The following is a 26,284-nucleotide window of genomic DNA, read 5'->3' as shown; positions in this document are numbered from 1 at the left end:
TGACGGCAAGTCCTGCAAATAATATTCATTCTTAGCTGTGTCTAAGGCTTTACAAAAGTCTTATAAGCAGACCTTGTATTTATCCCAGTAGGACACAGAGCCAATGCGTTTTGCGGTATCATAGAAACGTTTCTTTTTATTTCGTAGCGTTTGAAGATGTTTAGTAAACCAAGGGTTAGTTTTATTGTTACACCCATCAGCCTAGCATTTTGTAAGGAGGTGCCATTGTAAAGTATTTTTTTTCAGCACACTACGAAATATATGCTGGGAGACTTTGTGTAACGAGGTAGTCGTAAGGAACATCGTTCACCTCGGCAGAAACTCTACGATCGTAGTCTTAATTGATTCCATGCAAATAGGCACAAAACAGCCATGCAGAATTGCCCAATTTTTAGCATATTTTCATAAAACGTCATGCATGAAAAACATGCGTGATTATTGTGACAGACCGAAAGAAACAACTTACCCGTATAAGCATGGATATTCAGGCTTACTAAGGATTGCTCACGTTTCACTGTATAAATAGCATCTCTAGAAATAGAGAAAGCGCACTTTATTGCTTTTTCAGGTCGCATATGTCCTACGAAAGTTACAAAGCGAGTGTTTAGTTTTTAGCTTGTAACTTATCAAAAGTGACCCACGACACAAACCCTGATTCGGACGAGCTGCGTCACGCACATTTCATAACCATTGTAAGTATTTGCAGGAATTTTCGTTCGATTTTAACAAAACGGGGCATTATCTGTCTGAGTCATGTTTCTCGACAACTAAAGTGTGTTCGCACCTTTCTACTGTTCACGTGTGTCATATCAAGAGCAAAGCTGATATGACTGTAAAGTGCTTACATATTGAACTGTTGCTCAATCATCTAAATTTGTGGGACAACAAATTTCTTGTGTCTACAAATTACTATATCCCGGCGTCTGCCTTATTTTTCTTGCATTGCTTTACGTCGTCGTGTATCAGTTCCACTACCCTCATGACCGAAGTGCCGTAACTACAGTGTGCTTAGTACACTCCAGGCAGAACAATAGCATGGCTGCGCCCCATCAGCAATGCCTACTTTGTTTTGTTCCCGTATATTGTTTTCTCGTTATGACGCGAATATAGGGCCGTCATCGAAGCAATATCTTCCTACTGCAACACATGGACTAGAGAGAAACAAATTCACTGCAACATTGCAATAATACTTTTGTGCCATACCATTAGTATATTCTCGATGAAACAGTCCGAAAAAGGCACAATCACGCAAACATAAAATTCATGCAAACAAAAGCGCTGAGGTTAAAAGATCTGTGTTTTAAAATTAGGGAATGTAAAAGCCACAAAACATGATTGAAGCTCGCCCATACGATATTTATGGCACCTCATTGGTCAATCTGAAGTTTAATTCACATGAAATATACAGTGAATTGAATAACCGCGGTCTCGTTGAGTAGCGATACTGTAAGAATATTGAGAACATAGATATCTACCGATGGCCTGATATGTTACGAAAAGTCATGCTCATGATTTAAAAGTTCTTTTTTCTACAGCTTTTAACTCAGTAAGACTGAATTTAAGTTGGTTGCAACACTTACCGGTACACACGCTTTTGATGGACTGTTGGCACCTAACACAAAAAAATGAAAATTTTTTTCAGAAACATTATATCGACTGAAGCATTGTCATTATCTGGCCTTTACCATTGCGTACTGTATCCACCACAACACATCATAAGCTCGATATCAAATGTGAAGTTGACGCTTTGTTGCTCATTGTCGCTGATTCGCGACATACCGAAAAGCTTTGAGCCAGTGACTTACGGATTGCGAGCTGCCTTTTTTACCGGCTATCAGATAATCATGAGGACCGTAGCTTTCGGCATGAAAAATCTAGTGCTATATAGTGGATTGCATTTATAGCTAGAACCAATTGTTGTGTAGCTGATGGCGTAGAGCACTGATTTCTTTATTCTTTCTCGCATGAGTGACGCAACTTCATATTTGAATAGTTTTGTTTATTTGGTGGGTACGTACTCAATACGTGAACCACGACATGTTGCGTAGCTCTGAAGTACGCTTTTTACTGCAACTTTTTCTCTTTTGTGGCATGTGGAGAATTAGGAACATACGTATAAGTATGCATTACACAAGCACTTAGGTAAATTAAATGAGAAATCGAAAAAGGATGCAATTTAAAGCTGGGAAATGAAAACAATGCTTCTTTTCTTCGGCAGTTTTTCTGCAGTTTCATAATTTCTGCCTTAAAATGTAATGCGAGTATGCAGAATAAAGAACACAATATTATCTTCCTAGCTTAATTATTACCAATACTCATTCGCGTCGACAATAAACTAATGTTCTTGGTTTTGTGAACTCATTTATTTCTTTGAAATGCTTTTCTCAATAGCTTGCAAAATAAATCTGCAAACCAATTAGACATGGTGTCACCTGTAGAGACACTTTCGCAGTAAGTTTAGGTGCAGAAACAAAAAAATGACGTGAACGTAGGAGATGGGTTAATTAAGTACATCAACCATACCCGAAAACAAACACAAAAAACATATTTCTTGAGAACACAGTTCAGAAAAGTGATTCGCTTCCACGTGGAGACATTTGGCTAGCAACTATACGAGTTATATCTCTCCTGTTCTACTATATAGCAAGAAAAAAGAAACCCAAAGGGTGCCTTCTGCTTTTGAATAAGATAGTATGGACCAAGAAAAAAGTTTTGGTTGGGTTTTATTGAGACTTCTCATAAAATAGACATGAACACGTGCACATTTCCTAAGAGTTTCACGACTTTTTGCAGAAGCTATGACACTGTACTTTAGAAAGTACGCTGGTCCCTCAAGATAGCATTAAAAAAGCTGCTGAGATGCAAGAATCGAGAGTACACTACACCATTGCCAAACCAATACTGAAACTATCTGATCTCATACTGCTTACTGGAGCACCGGCACTTTATGGAAAGCGTAACGTTGCGCTTTTTGTGGCATTATTTCAATATATTGTGGTTTACTTGCATTGATTGCCGAGCATGGTGAAAATGACAGTATGCATAGAGTGTAATAGCAAGCTTAACGGACACTACAGATCTTTAGACACTTCCTTTGGTTACAACTCCAAGTGACTGCCTTGCTGTTATGCGACTGATAGACAATAGTCAATGCGTAGGAAGTCTGCTAAAACCACGAGCGCAGCTGCAGATCCCGTATTCGTCCCTGTGGCCATTTCTATTATATGCATACATGTGTACCTGTATTCTTTGTCTCAGAGATGAAATATAGGTATTCATTCGCAGCATTGTCGTTGAGCTTGGCCCCTTCTACGCCATTGTTACAGCTGCTGAGGAGAGTTCATAATGACATTACGTTTTTTTTTTGCTTTCGTTTATTTAGTGACTGGCCACCTGGTTACAGAACTTAGAAACTACTGTGTTGTCACTTGGCAACATAGCGAATAGCTTTTTTTATGACCTTTTCGAAAAAAAATTGTTTTCAGTATCAAAAAAGAAACTGCACTCCCCACGCTCCTTTCGTACCATTGTTTTAAGAGAGCACCCTTCGTATCATCGCGATTTCTTCGTGCTGCTAAATGTTTTAGGGTCAGAAGCGACAATCAAAACTTCAACAGGCTCTCGAATATTTTCAGTGGTATATGTCTCAGCCTCGTGTGTCTCACATCACCTAAATATTGGCATTTTCGTGCAAAAAAATTTGCTGGTTTGATGACTGAGGCACTGCAAAGCGTTTGGTAACTACGTGTGTGCTCCCACGGAAACGCTCTGCACTATAAAAAGTGCCATAGTTGATTACCTGTCCGAGCACAACTGCCCGCTCTATACACTTCTCGCGCTGTGCAAAGATTGTTTGGTTTTTGCTGAAGCGATTGCTTTTACTTTTTCAATGAATAAATTCTGGAACCTGAAATGCACTTAGGAAAAGGAGTACAGACCACGTGCGTTTGACGGGCTGTCGTTTTTTTTTAAGTTTAACAAATCATAGATTACAAATAGATAGGACGGAGCCAATATGCTAAGTTAGAATTATCTAGCTGTAACCCTTAGGATGCAAAAATATAACGAGCAAAGTCAGCATAATGTGGTACGTATTTTTTCCTGAGTAATGAAGTGTTTTAAATGTGAAGCATTTGTTAGCGAACTTCGGCGACTTTGAGCGTATCTATCTATCTATCTATCTATCTATCTATCTATCTATCTATCTATCTATCTATCTTTCTATCTTTCTATCTATCTATCTATCTATCTATCTATCTAGCCGCCTACGACTTTTAGCTCTCTTGGCCGTTTGGATAATGGTATCTATAGCAAACATGGTATGGCAAAACTTGACTGTATGACGAGCATATCTGACTAGTCATAACATGAAAATTATGACATGTATGTCAATATTGTCATGATTTACATTTCATGGTCTTGCTGCTCTTGCAGTGGTCTTGTTTTCATGACGTGTTGCAAAACTGGTATGGTATGGCATTATTGTATGCCGAACAGAAGAGACATACCTTAACTGTAAACTTATGACATGCGTGTCATGTAACAACATGAGTACAAGCCACGCTCATGATGCGCTCGCGGCTATTTCACAAGTGCTACATATACAAATTTTGATATTACGGTAAGTGAATGGATGACGAAGGTACGTAACTCGTGCAACATGATAATCATGAGATGCGTGCCTTGTAATAACATGACTACTTGCTATGCTCACGATGTGCTGCCAGCCATTTCGCTAGCTTCACATGTATTGAACTCGGTATTATGAGAGGCCAACGGACGACATAGGTCAATGACACATCAAAAGGTGAGAATCATTACATGCGTGTCATGTAACAACAAGACTACATGTCACACTCATGATGCGCTCGCGACCGTTTCGCTAGCTTCACATATGCCGAATTCGGTATTCGTGACGTCGATGGATGGCAAAGGTATGTGGCTGGTGCAAACGTGATAATAATTATATGCGTGTCATGTGGCAAGACTACATGCCATAGTCAAGGCACCAATACACTTCGACGTGACATGGCGAGCGTACGCGCCAGCGTTTGTTTTGTCGCGGCACGCCGGCGTTGCCACGCCAGGCGCCGGTCCTGCCGTATTCTGACAGGCGCGCGTCACGCTACGTTGCTTTGACGCATCCGCGTTTCAGCGCGTCCAGCATCCCTCCGTTACGAAAAGAGCCAGACGCAGTGTAGTGTGGGCAACGCATCGCCGTGAAATGTAGCATGTCGCATTTAGCGCCGGTTGCCATCAGGCCGCACGGATGGACGAGCAAAGTAACAAGACGCACTAAAATCTTCTGGTGTCTGTGAGGTGCACAGAAAATATCTGCGTAAGCTAGAGCAGTAGCCTGCCACACAGATAGGTGAAGTGAAACTGTTTCATTTCTCATATGACTCATGAAGAAGCATCTTTATTCATGGTTTATTTAGCTCGGGCCGCATACTGCGTTATCGTAACCAGCCTTCGTTGATCCGCGGGCTTGGAATTGGTCAAAACCCATTTACAATGCACGATGATGGCTTCGAAGAGTAAGTTGGAGAAGGAAGTTAATTATCATTGCTGCAGCATTACTACGATATCCTGCTCGTACCAAGTGGGTGCGCTGAAACGACTTCGCAAGTACAACGACGTACGGGCTTTCTGGGGGCTTTGTTTGCGTGGGAGCTTGTGTTCGCCTGTAGAACTCGGAATAGCATGTTTCAAACTTACACAGGACGCCCAGTAAAAATCAGGCTGTGATGTGTGAGTGCGAGAAAATTCATCACCTTATCGAAAAGCAAAGAAGTACCCACTATGTGTCAGTGTCATGTAGTGCGCGGTACTTTCGTGTTGTGCGTGGTGGTTGTAAGTTGGTGCTGTGTAGTGCGTCGGTGAAGACGGGCGACAAGACAGGTTGGAGACGAGATTGTGATCGGAAGCCAAGCTGGACAGGCCGACAAAAAAGTGAAGAAAAAAGACGTTGTTAAAGAACGTGACGGGGAGGCAGTCGTAGGCCGAGGCGCTTGTCGGGTCTTGGTCCCGAAGCAGACCGCTGCCAGCACTCCATCCGTGGGTCGTTCACTTCGACTGGTGTTCTGGTAGCCGGCGCGAGTACCTCGTGCTGGGACTTGGGTGCATTCAAGACTATCCCTCATGCTGGGACCCGGGTGCATTCAATTCCTGGGCCTACCGTTGGCCCTGAGACCAGCTCTCTCCACGACATCGACTCTGCTGGATTTCAACAACACCTGGCCTCTCCCTGCTGCTGGCGTGAGACTCCACGCAGTGACTCGTCGACCAAGTAGCCTTCACCCGCACATGGTGAAGCCTTGCCAGCCTTGTTTAGTGTTCTGGGGAACTGCTTTAACCGACCTGAGAACAGTTTTTGTCATTTTAGTCTTTTTGCATCACTTGATTATCGCTTACTCCTATGTCATCTCTTGCGTCATATAGCGTCTTTTCACCCTCGTGGAAATGTCTGCGTCAATATCGGCAACGAGTATTTAGGTTGCCGTAATTAACCGAACGTGTTCTCACTGGCAGTAAACCAGTGTCTGTCCACACGCAGAGAGAGAAAGTGATTGAGAAAGTTATTGTGAGGGAAAACATTTTTGAGACCCAAGCGTAACCCCTCCACGTGGCAAGCATCGCTAGGACGCGACAGCCCATGACAAGATCCTGTCTCAGCTTGCCTCACCAGAGTCTCCTGAGACTCCAGCACGCGAGTGCACAATTTTTCGGTCTGTCAGCTACTGGTCACAGAACGTGAAGGAGTCGTATTTAATCAGTTTGTAGGTTTCTGCCAGCCACTAGGTATGTATACTCGTGCTATGACGCCTTGAATAAAGCTAGGGTCCTTACACTCATTGAATACTCACTCACGCTACTTTCACCTGACGTGACGGTTCTATGAGGTCTTAAGCAATGCAGATGCAAGTATCCTCCGGTTAATGGGTATGCGTACTTCCTGACAATCTTGCATATTAAAAAGGTACATATCATATCATCCCAGTTAATGTTTTCCAAATAATTTACAGCGAGATAACTGCTCTTATGACCATCAGTTCGAAAGGAATTGGTTACGTCCGCTCAGTATGTGTAGGTTTTGTGCCGGATGAAAGCGTGGTTATCTGCTCATTCTGTCGAATAAATCTGATAGGCAATGACGGAGGCAGCAGACAGCTTGGCCCTGGAAATCGACTATTTATGTGTGTCCACCGAAGCCTACGCTATGGGAATAATACGAGAATATTTAATTAGCAGTTGATTTACCCGAATAGTGAACAACCTTAGAAGAGGTTATCCCACATCTCCACCTATCATATCTACTACAGTTCCGTGCCTGATAGGTTACAATGTCCAGAAAATGAAACCAGTAATTGCATGACACCTAGGCTCTGGTCACCTAGCTGCAACTTCAAGAATTACCTTCAAACCTGAGCTGTAAGAGTCCCTTGCATATTTTAAACGCACCGCTACAACCCCTTGACAAAAACCAAGGGGGGGGGGGGGCGCAGAAAATATGCAATGCTGAGTGCACAGTCTGCTCTACCGTGGGGAATAGCTGCCAGTAAAAGTTTTAATTACGTTGAATTTCCTGGTGTTCGTCATGCGGGCAGTCAACGAGAAAAGGAAGCTGAAAGCAGGTACTGATTGGGTGAATGGTTGCAATTTTTTATATGTTCTAAAAAATAGAATGCAATGCGACATCGTATTCGTGTTTATTAGAGAGCGCTGCTTGGTAATCTGAGCTTCTTCGTGTATCTCGGACAACAATGTTCAAAAGGTTCCGCTGTGCTTCATAATGTAAGGGTACTTACCTTTCCATTCGTGTCCACGTATGTTAAGTTGTGCTTGTATTTTACTGGTCCCGACGACATTAGGCGGGAGCATACACACTGCGGATAGTCTGGCTGACTATATACTCCACGGCTTACGATGAGCAGCTTGTAGCCTAGTATCTAAGGAGAAGAAAAAATGAGGTGCATCATCCTGCGTCGTAGGATTGGGTATGCACGTAAGTTAATCGTGTCTTCACAAAGAAACTTATGTGTTTATTCAGAATGGATGTATGAGAAATTGTACTGTACAAAGTATTTAGGAGCCCTTGTCTTTCACAGCCATAGCACTGTTTGACGTGGTGCACCCACGATGCATAATGTGGAACACCTTATTCGGCGCTTACGATCATGATTTAAGTGGTTATGTTGCTGAAGTTGTTGACATGTGCCTCGTAGTTCAAGTTGTCGACATCGCACCATCATTCCTGATAAAGTTCGTCAGCACGCGCTCATTGCACCTGTGTTGGAGACGCCCTTTAAGGTGGGTCACCATACTCAAACACGCAATTTTCGAAACAAATTAAATGTTTCGTTTTTGATATTTTCAAACCATGTGTACATTGTAGAATATCTAGCTTAAAGATTTAATTGGTCATTTTCCTCATTTCTATGTTGAGAGCATTTCTTTCATCCCCTGCTTGAGGCATATATCACCAATCCTTCAGGTTTCTGTTGCGCACCTACCGTCTCATCATCAAAGTTTTTGTGTACATAATGTTAAAAACAAGGACCCGTGATCGTAGAGCTGGACACGTCTTTACAGAATCAAGGATTAACTCCGAATTCCACCTCGTCGTTCTCTTCCTCCCGTCCCACTATCTACCACCATGACTACTCTTCACTAGTCTATTTTCATCATCTTCAGAGGTGGAGAAAACGAAACCTCCGTCAGCCATTTGGTGCATTTATTTACACAGATATTTTGCACCGGCCGGTTCACCATGTGGCCTGTAGCCAAACATAAGGAGCATGCTCTGCTACCCCGTCTTTTCCGGGATGCAGCGACGTCACTCGCTCGAGTTTCCAGAACGTTGGAGGAAAGTTATCTTCGTTCACTATGACAACGTCGCCTATGCGAATCCATGAGGAACCTTGTTCCGGGCGGGAGTGTGCTGATCACAGCTGTAGTAAGTGGGCACTTATCCATCTTCGCCAAAGCTTCATGCTGATCTGCTTCCGATACTGCACTCGTCGCGTTAGCTTAGCCTGAGTTTATGTCTCTGCTGTGACACCTGGCTCCGGCGCGGCGATGACTCGCTTTCCGAGCAGAAAGTGCGCCGGATTTAAAAGCTGCCATTCATTGGGGTCATCTTCCAGGTAGTTTAGCGTGCCTGCTAGTATTGACTGCTTCAACTCCGCATAGTGTTCCCGTGAGGCGTTCTACATTCAGGCTGCTACGCCCTAAGGTCCGCTTCAAACTGTGTTTTGTAGTTTGGATGAGACGCTTCCACCATCCTCCCCACCAAGGAGCTCATTCTACAATAAATTTCCACTGTATACGTGAAGTGGTGGCGTACTCTTGGAACGCAGGGGTGACTGCTTTGAAGCTCCGTGCTCAAGAAGGAGACGTTAGGGCATTGTCCGAGAATACCACGGCTGTAACACCTCGCCGCGCAACAAACGTACGAAAAACGAGAACCATGGTCGCTGTTGTCGTGTCGGAAGCACGTTTGAGGTGAATAGCTCATAACACGGCCCATGAAAATATCATTATGTATGACTTATTCGAGTTTTGAGTCGTGCGAACATAAGGTAATACACGTTACTCAATGCCAACTACCGAAAATGCTTGAGCCTCGGTTATTCTATCTGATGTCAGTGGCGCTGCTGGAGCAGACGCTGCCTTCAGTCGTCGTTTCTGGCACAGTAAACACTGAGAAAGCACATTTTTTACTGTTTTATTTCCATTCAACACCCAGAATCTTGCCCGGATTTTGATCAGAGTGAGCTTGATGCGACAATCAAGAGTGTGGGTATGAGCAGCTTGCGCAATTAGTGTGGTCAACCTGGGTTCTGTGGACAACAGAATGGCATGCCGGATGTCAGGACTGACGTTAAGCAGGTCGAGCCTGCCCCCGATGCTGAGGAGTTCATTTGTATCCAGGAACGGTGACAGGCGAAGAAGCGATGACATTGATGGCAGCCTTTTGCCTTTCTCGAGAAATCGTATTTCGGCTCCGAAATACTGGTCTTTCACTAGTCGAAGCCAATAACGCTCGGCCTCTTTAACTTCCAAAGTCGTGAGCGTTCAACTGCGGGGAGGGCTCCTTCTCGAAGCGTTATGAATGAATCGCTGCACGAAAGCAGTAACGCGAAAAAGCTTATTCAGCGAGCTGAAATCTTCTGCATGCACAATTGAAGTCCTGGATGAAAAAAATAATGGACAGATCATCGTGGCTGTCTCAAAGAGAGGCTCAATGTCTCGGTCATTCGGAAGGTCATCGAGCTTAAAACTAGGAATCAGTCCTGGCTTCGAGAGCCAAGGTAAACAGCGTCACCATTTATCCAAATACAAAAACATCTTTGCATACACGCCGCGGGTAAGTAGATCGGCAGGATTCTCGCCGCTGCTGAAATGCACCCAGTTGTCGGGCTTGGGGAGCTTGCATATCTCGGCCACACAATACCTGAAGAAAACATACTGATTTCTTGTTTTACTCAGATTCAGTGTAAAGCAACAAGAGATTCGGTCAAAAAAATGAGCACATGCCTGCTAGAGAGGTGGCAAGGATCATACGTACTCAGCTGGAGTGCTCCGCTAACGCAGGCCACCAACTCGACTCGAGGCAGGGATATTGTCCTGAGGGGAGTGCCGTGACTTCGGCTTATGAGCAATCGTGTGACGCATGCTCCGTCGGCAGAAAGTGCCCGAACGTAGATGCATGCACCATAAGCCTTAGGACTGGCATCAGTAAATATATGCAGTTCCAATGCCAGCTCTACGCTGCGGCCATGCAGAAACACGCAGCGATGTATCTTTGACTGTACATCTGCCAACACGGCGCCCCACGCGTTCTATTCAGCTTGCACTTCATCTGGCAGCGTGTAATTTCAGGAGTGCTTCCGCTTCCACAAGTCTTGGAAAATCAGCTTTCCTCTCACGGCAAATGGGTAAAGATAACCAACCGGATCATACTCTGGCCACTGTTTGAAGGATCATGCGCTCGGTGGCTGGTCTGTTTGTGGCAAAGGAGGCTGCGTTGCGCACTGTCAGCGCACTGCTGTCACCTTTACGTTCCCACGGCCTGCCTGAAAGCTTCATGAGATGGTCATTTCAGGCTTCAGTATCAATAGCCACATTATCTTGTAGAAACAACTAGTGCTTTATCAGGTCGGAGTTTGATGTCTATTTTCGTAACTCTATGCATGCTTCAGTGAAAATGGCGCGTGTTTCCTTGTACACAGTCATCGCTTGTTCAGCTGCAGACACACTAAGGACGAGCTCATCCACGTAAAATGCCCTGTTCAGGAGGGCCATCGTCATGGGAAATTTTCCCCGACACGACACAAAATGATGGCGAGGCGTGGCGGCAAGCAGAAAGGGACTTCATGCTGCCCCGAAAGAAACCCTGATCATCCGCCATGTGACAATGCGTGGGCTGGGACCTTCCTTGGTTTGCTGTTGCTGAACCCATAGGAAACGTAGTAAATCGTGGTCTTCTAATAGAATGATCATTTGCAAATACGCTGTTTTGATATCTGCCGCAGGAATCACTGGGTAGCAATGAAAAGACAGAAACAGTTGCAGAATTTCAACATCAAGCTTCACTCCTTTCGACAAAACTTAATTCATCCATGGCTTTCCGACGACATGAGACGACGCATCAAAGACAACCCGGAGCTTGGTAATCCGGGCGTCTCAGCGGATCACAGCCAGATACGGCATTTAATAAATAATAGGGCCTAGAATCTGCTCTTCATCAACGATTTCTGCATTGCCATCTTTGAAGTAAGGAGTAATGGCTTCATCGAACTGTTTTAGTGGTCGGCTTGTTCCCTGGATCGATTCATTTGCAGGTTCAATCGACGTGCTGCAAGCTGTCTGTTGTCATTACTGACATGTATACTAGGCTTATGCATCATCAGAGGCACTTGGTAACGACCAGCTTGCTTGCTCAGACACTGCTCAAATCTTTCGAGGTCTGGGCGGTGTTTTACAGTACTTTACCACCGGTTCTCAGTACCAATAGTGTCGAGGTGCCACATAGCCAATTCACCGCACGCTTCAGGAGAACCATAAGTCAATATGAAAAGGGCACTAGCTGCTGTAGCTTGGTAGCGTGAGCTAATGTCCAGCACACTCTAACCGAATTACGTTTCCATGGCAGTGGGTTGCTTGTTGAGGCGATCATTTTTGCCAGTGGTTACCTTCCAATGAGCGTCTGAGCCAATTAATATGCTGACGTCCTCTGGGTGCCAAGTTTTCGGGTCAAACATGTCCGCAGCATCATACCCCCGGGTGCTCAACAACTCGAGCACTGTTCAGCGGTGGACTTGTCAAGGTGCATACTTCGGGGACTCTCAGTGCTTCCAATGTAACGGTGCTGCCGTTAAATCGACCACGCAGCGTAACAAAGACGCGTCGACAACGTAAAAGATTCAGTGGATTGGCATTTCTAAACGTTACCATTGACAGCTCTTCCGTGCCAATGACTTCATACTGCAACCTCTTGGCAACGTTGGTGTGGATGAATGAATGCTGGCTGCCGCTGTCATGCATCACGCGCACCACGAGCTGTCGCAGTCCGCTCTCCACCCAAACATGGCCCGCCTGAATCAGCAACGACTTGGCTTTTGCAGCGCCGGTTGACGCCGTAGTAACCATCGGTGATGTACAGCCGGACGAGCCAATTGGTGATATTGGTGTAGGAGCAGTATTCGTGGTGAAGGCTCGTGACAGCTCACAAATACCGTTAGGTGTCGGCGTCGGCACTTGTTGCACGTAAATTTCATGGAGACTCTGCAAAACTGTGCGACATGATTGCGCACTCCGCACTTGTAACAGCACCTAGTGTTAAGCAACCTGGCTCGTTTCTCGTCGGTGGATAAGTCGGCCGTGTACTTTGCCACGCTGTGACTTCGACTGCCCCACAGTACACAAGGTATGCGCTGGTGGATGGATTCCGTCACCGCCAGCGCGGATTCCGATGGAATGCCCTGTGAACATCCTCTCAGTGACCTCATGTCGTCGGGTACCGTGATCGATTTGCGCGTATACGATGGCGCTGCTTCTTGCTTTTGTTCTTCAAGCACTTCAACCTGGATTTTCACGAACGCTAAAATGTAGGTGGCCTTGTGCGTTCTCGTTTCACGGCATGTGGACTCTACAAATGTATATATACCACACGAGTTCTCCTCCTGTTTTTGTCAGTAAATTATCGCCAATCTTCCGGCAAGCACCTCAATGACACCTGATGCAGCACCACACTGCTCAGGTGCTACACCAAGACCTTCGAGTGCACTTACGCGGAAACGCGTGGAGCCATGCAGCACCCGAACCTTCACTTCTTGAAACTACTCAGGGCCGACAATGCGAGACACTGGTCGATGTACTCGTTGACATGTGATTCTTGTCGATCGAAGCGCTATTTCATTGTGGTAACGCTAATTTCATAGTTATTGTCAGCCGGCCTGATGCCTTCGATCGCTCACCTGGCCGTTCCCGTCAGGTACGTCTCCAAATACTTATATTTCTCATTGGGTGGCAACTGGTTGTTTTCGTGAATTGTGGCGCTGTACTGGTATCAGAATTCTTTCCACTGACGTAAATCTCCGGCATACGCTGGGACTTGAAGCGTCGGAAACGGGACTGATCGGTAGTGGGGCGTACTGGTGGGTTCAATATTGCTCTACATTGCAGGAATTCGGTCGCGATTGCGTTCACTCACTGATGAGTCGCTGACACCGGTCACCTGATGGCGCTGTGACAAGAAGAACTGCGCATCAGCGATCGCATACCGAATCTTCTAATGGCATTCGCTTGTGCCCTCAACTTCTCCTTCAATAGCGCCGTCTTTAGTGAGATCGAGAATGCCCTTGTCTAGCTGGCGGAGCTCTTCTTCTTCGTTGTTAAAACAGTGACTTGCCTGTAGACCTCGCGCGCATCGGTGTCGGGGTCCTGCAGCAGTCCTGTCAGGAGTGAAATATTTCGGGAGACGCTGGGCGTGACAGTTCCACGCACCATTTGAAGCCGCTCCGTCGAAAACATCGTTGTGCAGCACTGACCACTTCCCTGGTTTCACGGCACCAATTGTTAAAAACAAGAACCCCTGATCGTACAGCCGGACTCATAATTACTGAAGCTAACCTTTACTGAAGCAAGGGTTAGCTCAAAATACCACTTCGTCCTTCTGTTCCTTTCGTCCCAGTACTTACCACCAAGACTATTCACCACTAGTCTATTTTCAACCCACTATACATAATATGTTGCCCAAGTACGTTGTAAAGGTTGCGAAACGTGACAATTTAATTTCTTTTATTGAGAACTTCCACTACTGCGCTGCGCCACATAATTACAGCGAAAGCTGTTATGAGATCACGACTCGGGTCCTCGCGTAGCGCCGTAGTTGTTCTCCGTCGCCGCCGCTGCCACCGCTGCCACCGCCACCACCGGTGCCCGTAACCAAATCCCGCGCAAAAAAGTACCAATGACACAGTGGGGCTCGAACTAGGGTTCAATGGTTGCCATCCAATATTTACCACCAAGCCACGCCGGTACTTAGGACTTGCCGGCAAACAATACTTAGGCAGGCTTGACGTCGGGAAAGCAATTGCGTTAATGCGACCTATAAAGCGTTTTAAAACAGCGAAAGAACAAGCAGTCGTTGCACACTGCAAATAGCGTGACCACCGGGTCGTCAAATGCACAGCTTGCGTTTGTTCAGCTATGAACTGTGGCCTATACCCACTTCAGGCATAATTTCTAATCGTTGTCAGCCACTTCATGAACAATTGGCACCAAATTCCTCGCAATAGGTAAACGGATACCACGCTTCTCAGAGGAAAAACGAAAAATAGCATAGCGAATACCGGCCTACTACCCTAAAACTTTTGTTAATAATACCGCAGTGGGCATCAAGCAAGTGTGCTTGCAGCAGTTACCCAATGAGTGTTTAGAACTAAAGGCTCTCAGAAGGCCACTCTTCTAGCTTTCGCTGTGACTGCGCTGCGCCTTCCGCGCAGGGCTGTCGTTTTTTTTTTTTTTTGCACACGTTCTCATTAGGGTTTCTGTGTTTTTTCTACAGAATTTTGAACTATTAAAGTTACTTCTAGCTTTTGAAGGAGAAGGTTATGGCATAGAGTTTCCTAATATGTACTAGAAAGAACTCTGGCGTTAGTGTCTACGGAAGCCGCAACGCACGGCGCTTCAGCGAGCATGGGAATGATGGGTAGTACACACATGGGTCTAATCTTCGTACTTCTAACCTGCCTTTGGCTCCGCGTGTGTTCATGTCGCTTAGAGCTTTTTTCTTACAAAACAAAAATCAGCAAATGTTCAGCGATTGCGCTTCACCACCCTATTTTTGCCGACTTACCTTTTCAAATTGGGTCAGGAAGTTCAAAAGGGTTGAATCTTTCTTTCAAAACAAAACCAAAACAAAGCAGTAAACGAAGCCGCAAGTACGATTCGCCGCCCGCAAGTACGAAGACTATAGGCAAATGTTTCACTACCCATGATTCCCATGGTCGCTGAACGATCGCAGCGCCAGAGTCCCCTCTAGTTAATTTGAGAAAACTCTATGGGTTATGGTACTTCGTGCGATATGGCGAAGTATTGAACGAAAAAGAGGAGGCAACGAGATTTATGTTATCAATCTACCAAGCACAGGCCAAATGTGGAGTATAGAGCTGACAGTCACGGAGAGACACAAAATGAGCTAAGAAAGATACAAGCTTGTTATTCTACAAAGGATGGCTGTGCTGCTTCAAAAGTAGGTCCCAAGCTATGAGCCTTGTAGAGCTCAAGCATATGGGAGATTTCTTGGTGACATAAACATCAAGTTCAAATGCTTAAAATGTATTTTTCTGAGCAAGAATTTTGCATCCCACAGTTGCGCAAACAATATCTTTTCTTCTAGCTTCTTGCATTGTGCGCAACGCAGGGCAAAAAAAACATGCCAAATAATAATAAAATTTTGGTCTTTATATAGCAACGCACCTAAAGTAAAAGCACGACGATCGGGGTGTTTAGATGCATTGGGGGTTGTGCTAACTACGTACTTTTGAAGACGTGTTTGAGTCACACCCAGAATTTTGTTTTTGTTATCGCTGTTAGCGTAAAAAGCATACCTTAACCCATTTACTACATAAACTAAAACTGTCATGTTGCCTAAACATATACCCACCACATGAGTCCACTTATTAGTGTAGTTACTTTCAAAGTTGTCCGTACTCTCCTCCTTCGAACAAGACTAGCAGAAAGACGCGTGCATCCAAACGTCTCTTCTACATCTCAATTGGAGCTGCAGTTCTTACACGGCAGGCCATATATTACCAATATTTAGCAGGCAAAATACATACAGCCGATAAATATATCTCTCACAGCCCCTCACCCTCTCTTGATTTCTCACGAACCTAAGGTTCTCACACGAAAGGATAACATAGAATGTATATATAGTAACGCGTCGCTTCACCAAAAATGTGATAAATAAACTTGAGTGGTTGTCGCTCTGTTGAGAAGTAAATAAACTTTAGTGGTTGTCGCTCTGTTAAGCAGAAATGCTGATTGCCCTCATTAGTTATAAAAGATGTTGTAATATATGAAGATGTTAGAGGAAGCGATGCCGGAGAGTTTCGTTGATCATGAGACCTATATTTCTCAATTTTTTCTAAATTCAAGCACAATATTACGTTTACGACTTTTAACAAAACTTAATGTGAAGTAACTAATCGCCTGACATATAAAGGGTAACTTTGTGGTGTAAATGTAACATGCTGTAGTTATCATGGGAACCGATAAAATGATTGTAGGCTGCATCTAGAACACAGGAAAGAGACATCTTGCTTAAACATGGAAAAGGCTTACCAATTTAAGTGCTGCCTCCTTGTCAATTTTATGTGGCCTCTTGAGCGCTTCATAATCTGACAAAAAAAATAGTGAGAAAACATTAAAAAAAGTTATTTCTTATTTTTTTTTCACAATTATCTTTTGCTTCAACAAAAAGAAACGTTCAGGCAAAATGTTACAGATAGATATTGATTGTACTCGATCATACAAAAACACCGGCAAAAACTGCAGCAAGGTGAAGGGGCACAATGTAGTGGTGCTGTATGCTTTATCTGAAAATAACTAATTATGCCGCAAATAACCAAGCCCTCGAGTATTTGAAAATATAGGTATTTCCCATTTTCATTACTTCTCACGAACATTTATACGAAAATCAGCAATATTCACTTCTGACTCTCTATAGCTTCCATCAAGATAGCATACTTTGCACCTATAAATAATCTACCTTTATAAGTCACCATAAAACCACTGTATTTTGTAATGAAGCGATGCCTATTCAGTTGAAGGGTGCAGGTTTTTTATTATATTGAACTCACGTCCGTTTTGTTGCAGTATTTGTTAACCAACCGGTTTAGCCCTGCGGCAAAGGATACGCCCATAACGTTCTCGCATAAGGTAGGAACAATTCTACGATACTAATTCTCAAAACAAGCTTGATTTAAAACACGGCAATTTGTGGACATGTATTGCGCACTACACAAAAAGACATCAAGGTTTCAAGCACTGGAAGATAGACAGGCATGCCAACGCGGATGCAATATTTTCAAACGGGGATACTGCTGTCAAACACCAATTGATAGTGTGCAAACCTTCTTGTCTCAATGCACAAAAATAGTCACCTAACTCTGCAAAGACAGATTGGTATTTCGTGGTAAACCAATAACAATAACTGAGGCAACAGCAATTTCTATTTGATAACCTGAAGTTAAGAACACGCGATCTTAGTGCTCTACAATTTATGACATTTGAAGTTGAGGCATGCACACTTAGTAATTGTTACTCTGCGTGATAAAAGCAATTGAGACCAGTCAATGCTATAGAACTGCGCAGAAAATAAAGAGACCTTAACGTTGGGACTATTGCCTAGAAACCGCCCATGCAATAGGCGTGCAAGTCTATTGATATAAATTATCTACAAATACTGCCTTGCTTATACGACCGCCACAAAGACGAAAGCCAAATTGTGTTGTCATCATTCTCTAAACGATTATTACTAACTCAGGCATTTTAAAAGTCGAGCTGTTGAGATGAGCTGCTTTGCCGTTTCAAGTTATCAAAAACTCTCATCGTAATGAATGGCCTGGGCCATTTAGCGCGCGCTACATTAACTCGGCAGACGCACACTGTCTCCGCCCTCCTCTATCTTTGAGGGCAATGTTTGGGCGAAAAATTCTCACCATCACAAGATAGCCGGAAAATTCAGGCGCGAATTTCATGTAGATGAAAGTAGTCGAAAGTAGAGCCCATCGTGTGTTCTCATTTTGTGATTGTGTAGCTTTCTTGCGCTTAAAAAGTACCGTCAATAGGCATTTTAACTCCACATTCTAAATGTTCTTGAACCATTTGCGCTACAATTTTCTCTTTACTCTCCGATCACGTGCGCGCGGCGCACGTTCTCGCACAGCACCGATTTCTCCAGCGACGCCTGGAGAGGAACTCAGAGGGGAGATAAAAACAGAAATAAATAGAAATAAAGAGCGAAGGAGAAACAGAGACATTTAAAGATAACCAAAAAGGAAGATGGCGGAAACAGAAAGAAATAAACTGAGACAGAAATTGATAGCAAGAAACTAACTCAAGAAACCTGATAAAAATGAGAAGACAGATTAAGCAACAAAGAGAGAAATAAAAATTATGTGAGAAAGAGATCGACAATCGACAAAAAGATAAAGCGAGCCATAGAGAGAAGTGGATGAACTTGATAACAAGAGAAAGAGAGTAAGCAATATAGACAGTAATATATCGGAAAACACACAGAAAGAGGGGAAGAATAAATGCAAAAGGAAATAAAGAATTCCATCCTAATTCACTATCCCTTCACGCTTCTCAGAGCTAATGCGAATCTGCTTTAGCAGCTTATACTATGGCACTGGAACCTCGCGAAATTATATTAAGCCTCTAGTCAACAATGATTCACTGTGGCTCAATCGCTAAGAAACTTTAAAGATGTGAAGAGTAGCATACATTATCTAATAAGTAAAGATGACTTTTTAAGGAAGGTAAATTTTTGTACAAATAATCTTTAATTCACTGCCCCAACAAAACCAGAAAAGTAACCGTATGAGTCTGAACTACAATTGCGATTTGTAATTTTCTTAACAGTTATAAGAAACTTTATTTACTGAAGAAGTGTCTGCAAAGTTTGCTTGAAAAGTTGACCGTTTTTTACTCATTATTTGACACCTTGAAAAGCAAACGAAGCTCTCCTAGAACCGTGCGCATACGCTGAAGGTACTGAAATCGAGAATTAGCAGTTAAGGTAGTCTAAAAAGTATAACGAAAGTTAATCAAACGCACTGGGTCGTCGTCATTGAAAATAAATAAATAGACCATACGAATGGCTACTTTTTTGCAACTAAAAACTAAATATTATAAAAATATTCAATGCAGCAGATCCTCTTACGGCGTAATAAATGCACGTTAAACGAGAGAGAGGGAGAGAGAGAGTAAGAGTATGAACATAAGAAAAGTAGGGTGATTCACTAGACAACGTCCAGCTTGCCCGCCTACACGTGGGCAGAAGGCAATGAGCAAGTAAAAGAGAGACATAGGAGGAGCTGCTCATAGCACACCACACGCAGTGCCGGGTTTCACAGGTGGTCTCTCAGATATGTTGCCTTTAGGAACTGCAGGAGAGTGCATTTTGCTTTGTGGGCTGGGATGTATTCGGAGGCCATACACCGAAGATATTTCTTGAGTTAAGGAAAGTCCATCCAGCCTTCCCAAGGCACATAGCAGTTTGGCAATCTTGTTGAAAATTGGAACAATAGCACAAGACGCCGTTGCAGTTGTGACACTGTGATGATTCAGCCGTACCACATTCAACAAATTTATTTGTGAACTGGCCTCCAAACTTATCAGTTTACTATCTTGGAGCAGAACAAAAGATTAACTTACTTAACCCATCGCAAAACAACGTCCAGCTGCACATAGCATAGAGAAAGTTGTGATAAACTTGCATTGCTTTTCTTTTTGAAGGCTTCTACTTCGTCCTGCAGAGAAATTAATGTTTATTGCACAAGAATGCAAAAAGAACTTAGTATTTGAAGTGATTATACACTGTAGCGCCATCAAGTGGTATTAAGAAGCATTTTCTCGAAGACGGCCAGTTGGCTCAGCCTCCTGTGTTCGGCTGTGCTAGCCTGAGTGTTCACTCTTTAGCAAGAAATGAACACTGCATCTTTGCATGTTTCCTGCATTAGTTAAAAAGCCCAGCCCTTTTTGACACGATCAGTCGCATTCTTACTTGAGAGAACCAAAGATTGCATGAAAATGCGTGGCAATTAGCACTTCGAGTGATAGCCTACAGCATACTCATATCACTATCGCCAGGTTTTCTGTAGCAACGTAGATTCGTTATGTGTCATTATCTGACCTTTTCAGTTGAAACTCGCAGTGTTTTACTTGCACACAGAATTCGTCAGTGCTTTTTAAGTGCGTGAACCCCATAACACTGTACGCGAAAAGTCGCGCGTGGTCACACTTTGCCTTTGTATAACTAGGCAGATGTCGAGTTGTCCACAGCTAAGATGCTTTTTTTTGTATGTTTGTTAATACACTGCAAGCAAGAATCACCCTAGATTAGTGTTCTTGCAGCTCATGATTTTTGAAGTACGTGGATTTACAGGACACTGTTTCAGATTTACAGGACACTCCTTCGCAGCGCTTTAAAAATACGTGGTGATGACCAACTTGTCGAATATTTTGGAATAGTCTGGCAGGAATCAGCTCAATGTTAACTGTACCGAAACAAAATACGTTGCGTTTCACTCACACAAAAAAACACAGTGATACTGATGTTTTTAACTTGACAAAGAACGACGCTGCTATTCAACAAATTTGTCTTTTTAAATATTTGGGTGTCATTTTCAATTTCGATTTACACTGGCACGAGCAAGTACAGGGTGTGGGCGCAAAGGTAGCTTATGGCTGCTATACTCTAATAGTACAGCAGCCATGGCGCTAGCTTCTTATGTACTAAATTTGGTGTCACGGAAAGTGAATAGACGATGAAGGTAAATGACACGTCCGAACCTGATAATCATAATATGCGTTTCATGTAAAACATGACTACATGCTACACTCATAGCATTCTCGCGGCCGTTTCACTAGTTCCACATATACTAAATTTGGTTTTACGTGCCGTGAATGGAGAATGAATGTATATTACACGTCCAAACATGATAATCATTATGTGAAAGTTGCTTTACTTTCGCCTCTTTATGTGAAAGTAAGCATGCTTTACGGCATGCTTTACTTTCGCCTCTTAACGTTGTGCTGATTTTAGAGTGACCTATCACCCTTCCTAATTTTTGCTTCGCTATCATCAATTGCCACTGTACGTGGGATCTGTCAAATTTTTTCGTTCAAAGCTCAGCTGTATATTCTATATACACATTGTATTGGACCGGTCACCATACTCCGTTTCATGCATCAGTTTCAACGCTGTGGTGGCTTTGTGAGGAGTTAGGCCAGCAAAGTTTTTGACTGTGCAAGTCTCGTGCTTCGTTTTCAACGTTGTAAACGCTCCTACGAGAAAAGCACAAACGCACTCCATCAAGACAGCGAAAGGCGACAAATAAAACATCAAAAGGTGCGAACCAAGAGACGCCAAGTGGTCTAGAACAACATATAAACGGCCGTATGATAGGGTGTCTTTACTTCAAAAGCATGTTGGCTACCAAAGCATGATTATTAGGGGTGAAGCTTCTTAAAGCGGCACCTGTTCGGCCCTCGTAGTCGTAGTAGTAGTCGTAGTGTGTAACCAGTCATACGTTTTGACCTGCAAAGTGGTGCCGGTGGGAGATTTCTGCTTCGCGTTGTTGAACAATAAAAAAAATTCGCAGCGTGCGCGTTACCTAAAAGCCAAATTCTCTTGTCTCTCCTTCCCCATTAGCAGCCATTGGCATGTACATTGAGCACTATTTGACAAGAAAGGGTTGCTACATCATACTCGCTGCGCGTGACCTCATTCGTTTTAGAAAGGTGAAAGGAAAGCCGCAGTGCCATGAATACAGTGAACTAGCATATACCATGAACTCGAGGTGGTTAAAAGTGGGAAGTAGATACGAAGCGCAAGCCGTAAGAGAGTAAAAGCAGAATTCTCATGTTTCTCATTCCCCATTATCAGCCATAGGCATGTCCATTGAGCAATATCTGACAAGAAGGGGTTGCTACGTCATACTCGCTGGGCGTGACCTCCTTGGTTTTAGAAAGTTTAGCGAGCTTTGAGCCGCAGTACCATGAATACAGTGCACTAGTATATACCGTGACCTCGAGGTGGTTAAAGGTGGGAAGTAGATACGAAGCGCAAGCCGTAAGAAAGTAAAAGCCGAATTCTCCTGTCTCTCATTCCCCATTAGCAGCCATTGGCATGTACATTGAGCACTATCTGACAAGAAAGAGTTGGTACGTTTTAATCGCTGGGTATGACCTCTTTGGTTTTAGAAATGTTTAACGAGCATTGGGCCGCAGTGCTATATATACAGTGAACTAGTAAATACCATGAACTCGAGGTGGTTAAAGGTGGGAAGAAGACACGAAGCGCAAGCCGTAAGAAAGCGTGCGTGTGCCACTTCACGTTTAGCTCTTGGAATGTCCGCGGGATGGCGGTGCTTCTATACCGGGAATATACAATAAAAAGATGCGAGATGGTGACACTTGGAGTGTGGAATAAATGAACGAACGGACACACAGACAGATGTATGAACGGACGCACGGATGGCTGCACAGACGGAAGGACACATGGACGGAGGCAGGGGCGGATGCATGGATGAACGCAGGGATGGACGCATGAACAGACGCACGCACGGACGGGCGGATAGACGCATGAATGGTCACACAGACGGACGCACGGGCGGACGAATGCTTTGCCCCACTCTTCATCATTTATTTCATGGATATGCTGCCAATTTTTAATATTAAGGCCAAAGATAAAATAAAAACATGCCCAAGATGGAAAAATTACCGCACTATTTTTAGTGCCAACTAATTCAATGCAAGAAGTCTCGCTAGTCTCAACAGTGTTGCATCTGATGTAGGAAATTGAGTATACCCACATAAAAGGGTCCCTAATGCTTGAAAACATCGGTGCTGACTGTATGACGTTTACTTGCACTTACCAGAACAATTGCTAGCGGAAATGACACTGGAACGTTGTCGCCGTATCATTAGATAAATGTAGCGTTAAATGTAATCGCAGCATTACATAAAAATGGAGATTACTATTGTATTTTTTCTTCTGCATAATGTTTTTACTCAAACCAGAACAGAATAAAGCTCTCGAAATTTTCCAGCATGAAAACTGGAAAGCTGGTAAAACAATGCACCGAACACTACGGTGCTAGAGAAATGGCGCAGGTGATGCTCCGGCCAGTCGTTTAAAAAAAAACTAGAAAAGTCTAATTAGGGCACGTTCAAACTCAGCATTCGGGCCGCGTTAAGTGCACCTAATCTGATTCGGTGGTGGTAAGATCCGCTGAAGGGGCCCTTTCCGTGCCGATCACTCTAGGACCGAATTTCGCGGCGTCTGCTACCAAATCGGTAGCCGCGGACCAATAGGAGCGCTAGTCAAGAAATTTTGAAAAATGGCGGCGAAGCCCTACTCACTTGTATTGTCGTAGGGCACGTACCTAAATGCTGTAACCAACAGGAGTTTAATTCACTTTGTGCCTAGCTCACATCCCTATTTTGTTGCAGAGGTGATCGAGCTTGTCGCGGTCTTGTACAGCAACATAAACCCACCTATGCCGCTGAAGTCGGTGGTTGTTTCTGCTCCTCATGCATTACAAGAGAGTGACTTACCAGCAAAAAAAAAGCAGTACTGGTTCTTCTTGCTTCCTGCGTACGAGAACGATCCAAGTCTGAAACACCGGATAGCGTAGTGGCATTTGCAAGCCGCGACAACAACCGGGTGACAGCGCATCCATCTGGCGTTCGCCCCATGATAGATGGCATATTCAGCGGTGCGGGGAGCGTCCAGTGCGAACGACGCTGCGTTTTGCCGGCAGGAGAATTCCGGCTGCTGTAAAAAGCTATTGCTTCAGTGTGAACTAAGGTAAAAGCGTTGGTATTTAGATGCGATCGCAAAAACAAAGACCAGTAAAGCTACAAAACAATATAAAAACGCTCGCGAGCTGGCTCGTTTCGCACGTGTCATTCCCTCATGAAGCACCACATAGTTTGCTACGATCACAAAGGCGTCCTCAATACGTTTGGCGTAACGACCGAGTAAGTGTCAAGTGAGCTTTTTGTATGGTAGAGCTTTCAGTTCCTTTCGTTGGGCCGCCTTCCGACGTCACTGGGTGAGGGAAACACGATCAGGAAAGCCCGAAAAATTTGAGCTGAGGGTAAGCACTCGTTTCATTGTATTTAGATATCTTCACGCTCAATGACTTTGCACTGTGTGTCTATCGCTGCCGTTCTTGCAGCACTTATCTCTTAAGCTTTCAGTGTACGCCACAGCTAGAAAATCATGTAAAACTATGAAGTCGTGAAAAGTGTTATAAGGACCCTTTAAGGCTATAGGTCCTAATAATATTTGTATTTTTATTTTTAAGCAATTCACTTCCGTTGCTTGCTTAAGTGATTGATTGATTAATTGAAAATTTTCTCGCGATTAAAGTTAGTACCTCTTGCTGTAGTCGTACCTGACATAGTTTTACCACCACTTCTGAGGTACGTAGTCAAAACACCTAAATTCAGTTATACTTCCGGAGATGTTTTCTATCACGTCCTTTTTAACCACCATTTTTTGAACCATCATTCGATAGTTTATTGCCATGTGACTGCAAGCTTCAGCTGATTTAGCAGTTTCTGATCGAATTTCATTATTACCCCTCAATTTTTTATAGAATTTCCGCATTACACATTAACCAGCAGGACACTCATTATCCCGCAATTAGTCCTCAAAATGGTGCGCCTGCTTATCGCCCTGGTGAGGTCATATGTTAAAACTGTCGCCAAATGGCCCCCATTTCGGAACCAGTGCCCCGCTGCCCAACCAGCAAACACGTTTCCCTGCTTCGGCGTGCCTTCAACCTTCAGAACCACTCAAAGTATCCTTGTGCAGAGTTCTCTGATTCAAAGAGATAATACACTTAATGGTGCTGTGGACGTCTTTCCGGGCAGGAGCTCAAAACACACCTTACTTTGCTGAATTGCATTCTATCCGTCAACCTGCTACCATGGACTAAGCCTCCTATATATGTTGTAGGTGTCGGCGCCGTCATGCCACTGTGTATGTTGTGCATTCCTATTTCTGTATCAACAATTTCTGCAGTGTTTGAAGTTGTAGTTCCATCTAGACACCCATTGCATTTGATTTTAGGAGAGAACTGGTGTGAAGACGCTCACGGTAAGCTCCTTTTTCGGCCGCCTCATTCAACAGAAATTCGCCATCCCAGTATGGGTACTATCATGCGATGCTTGAAATATCATGCGATGCCAGCCATGGCTTTCAATTGCTGTTGTACCATGCAATGACGCTACGTCTTTTATTACCCAAGCAACGTCTTCTACAGCCTGTGGGCCATTTTCCCATTGCCGCACAACAACCAGCCCTCATGTTTAACCATGCCACGCGACCCTAACTCAGTGCAACGATATTCTAGCGATATCACTTGACAAATGCCCTCGGCTAGCATGTATTCCGCTTTACAAGAACAGGTGAGTTTTCTGGATGAGCTCCAACAGCACTTTACCTGCAATATTGAGGCTCTGAGAGGTAATTAACCAGCAGGAGATGAGCACAAAGCCAATGAACAAGCTGTGAAGCCAGCTGCTAAGCCACGCAAGAACAAACGACGCAAGCCAATGCAACCTGGAAAAATAATTCAGGCCTGCTCGCTACTTTGGGCATTGCCTCTGACGCCCTCAGTTTTGACAGTCGTCTCCTGCCGAGCAGGCGCGCGCATGCAAGCTCCCGAGAAGGATTGCTATTCCTGACGATGCCTGCCGTGGAGGAATACTGCTTCTGTTTGCGACTGCATTAAGATAAACGTGTTTTTTTTTACATGTGAAGTACTACGGAATGATGAGAAATGCTTTCTTCACGGAATTTTCGTGTAGGGTACACCTGCAAGTTCTCGCAAAAGGGCAGTGCGGCAGACACATCTGTCAGCGATATTGAAAATGTGCCGAAAGTCGCAGTGTTTTCATTCCTAAAAGACGACCAAAAAGCGAAATGATAGCGTGCCTTTCATCGGAATGACACTCATATGCATTCTCA

General features: G+C 44.0%; 1 protein-coding gene across 1 annotated transcript in view; it reads right to left on the bottom strand.

Annotated features, from left to right (window-relative positions):
• LOC119180048 (uncharacterized) overlaps nt 1-23,912 on the bottom strand; it is a 51,227-nt gene extending 27,315 nt beyond the window's left edge. Inside the window, exons 1-5 of the mRNA XM_075869503.1 lie at nt 23,860-23,912; nt 16,855-16,910; nt 7,809-7,949; nt 1,581-1,612; nt 467-531 (exon numbers count right to left, since the gene is read on the bottom strand). Coding sequence (XP_075725618.1) covers nt 467-531; nt 1,581-1,612; nt 7,809-7,868 — 157 coding nt within the window. The 5' untranslated portion in view covers nt 7,869-7,949; nt 16,855-16,910; nt 23,860-23,912. The remainder of the gene's footprint in view (nt 1-466; nt 532-1,580; nt 1,613-7,808; nt 7,950-16,854; nt 16,911-23,859) is intronic.
• Nucleotides 23,913-26,284: the final 2,372 nt, after the last annotated feature.

Source organism: Rhipicephalus microplus, chromosome 7 (assembly GCF_043290135.1).
Source record: "Rhipicephalus microplus isolate Deutch F79 chromosome 7, USDA_Rmic, whole genome shotgun sequence".
Classification (NCBI taxonomy): Eukaryota; Metazoa; Arthropoda; class Arachnida; order Ixodida; family Ixodidae; genus Rhipicephalus; species Rhipicephalus microplus.
Note: the sequence above shows the minus strand (reverse complement) of the source record. Positions and strands in the feature narration are given on the sequence as shown.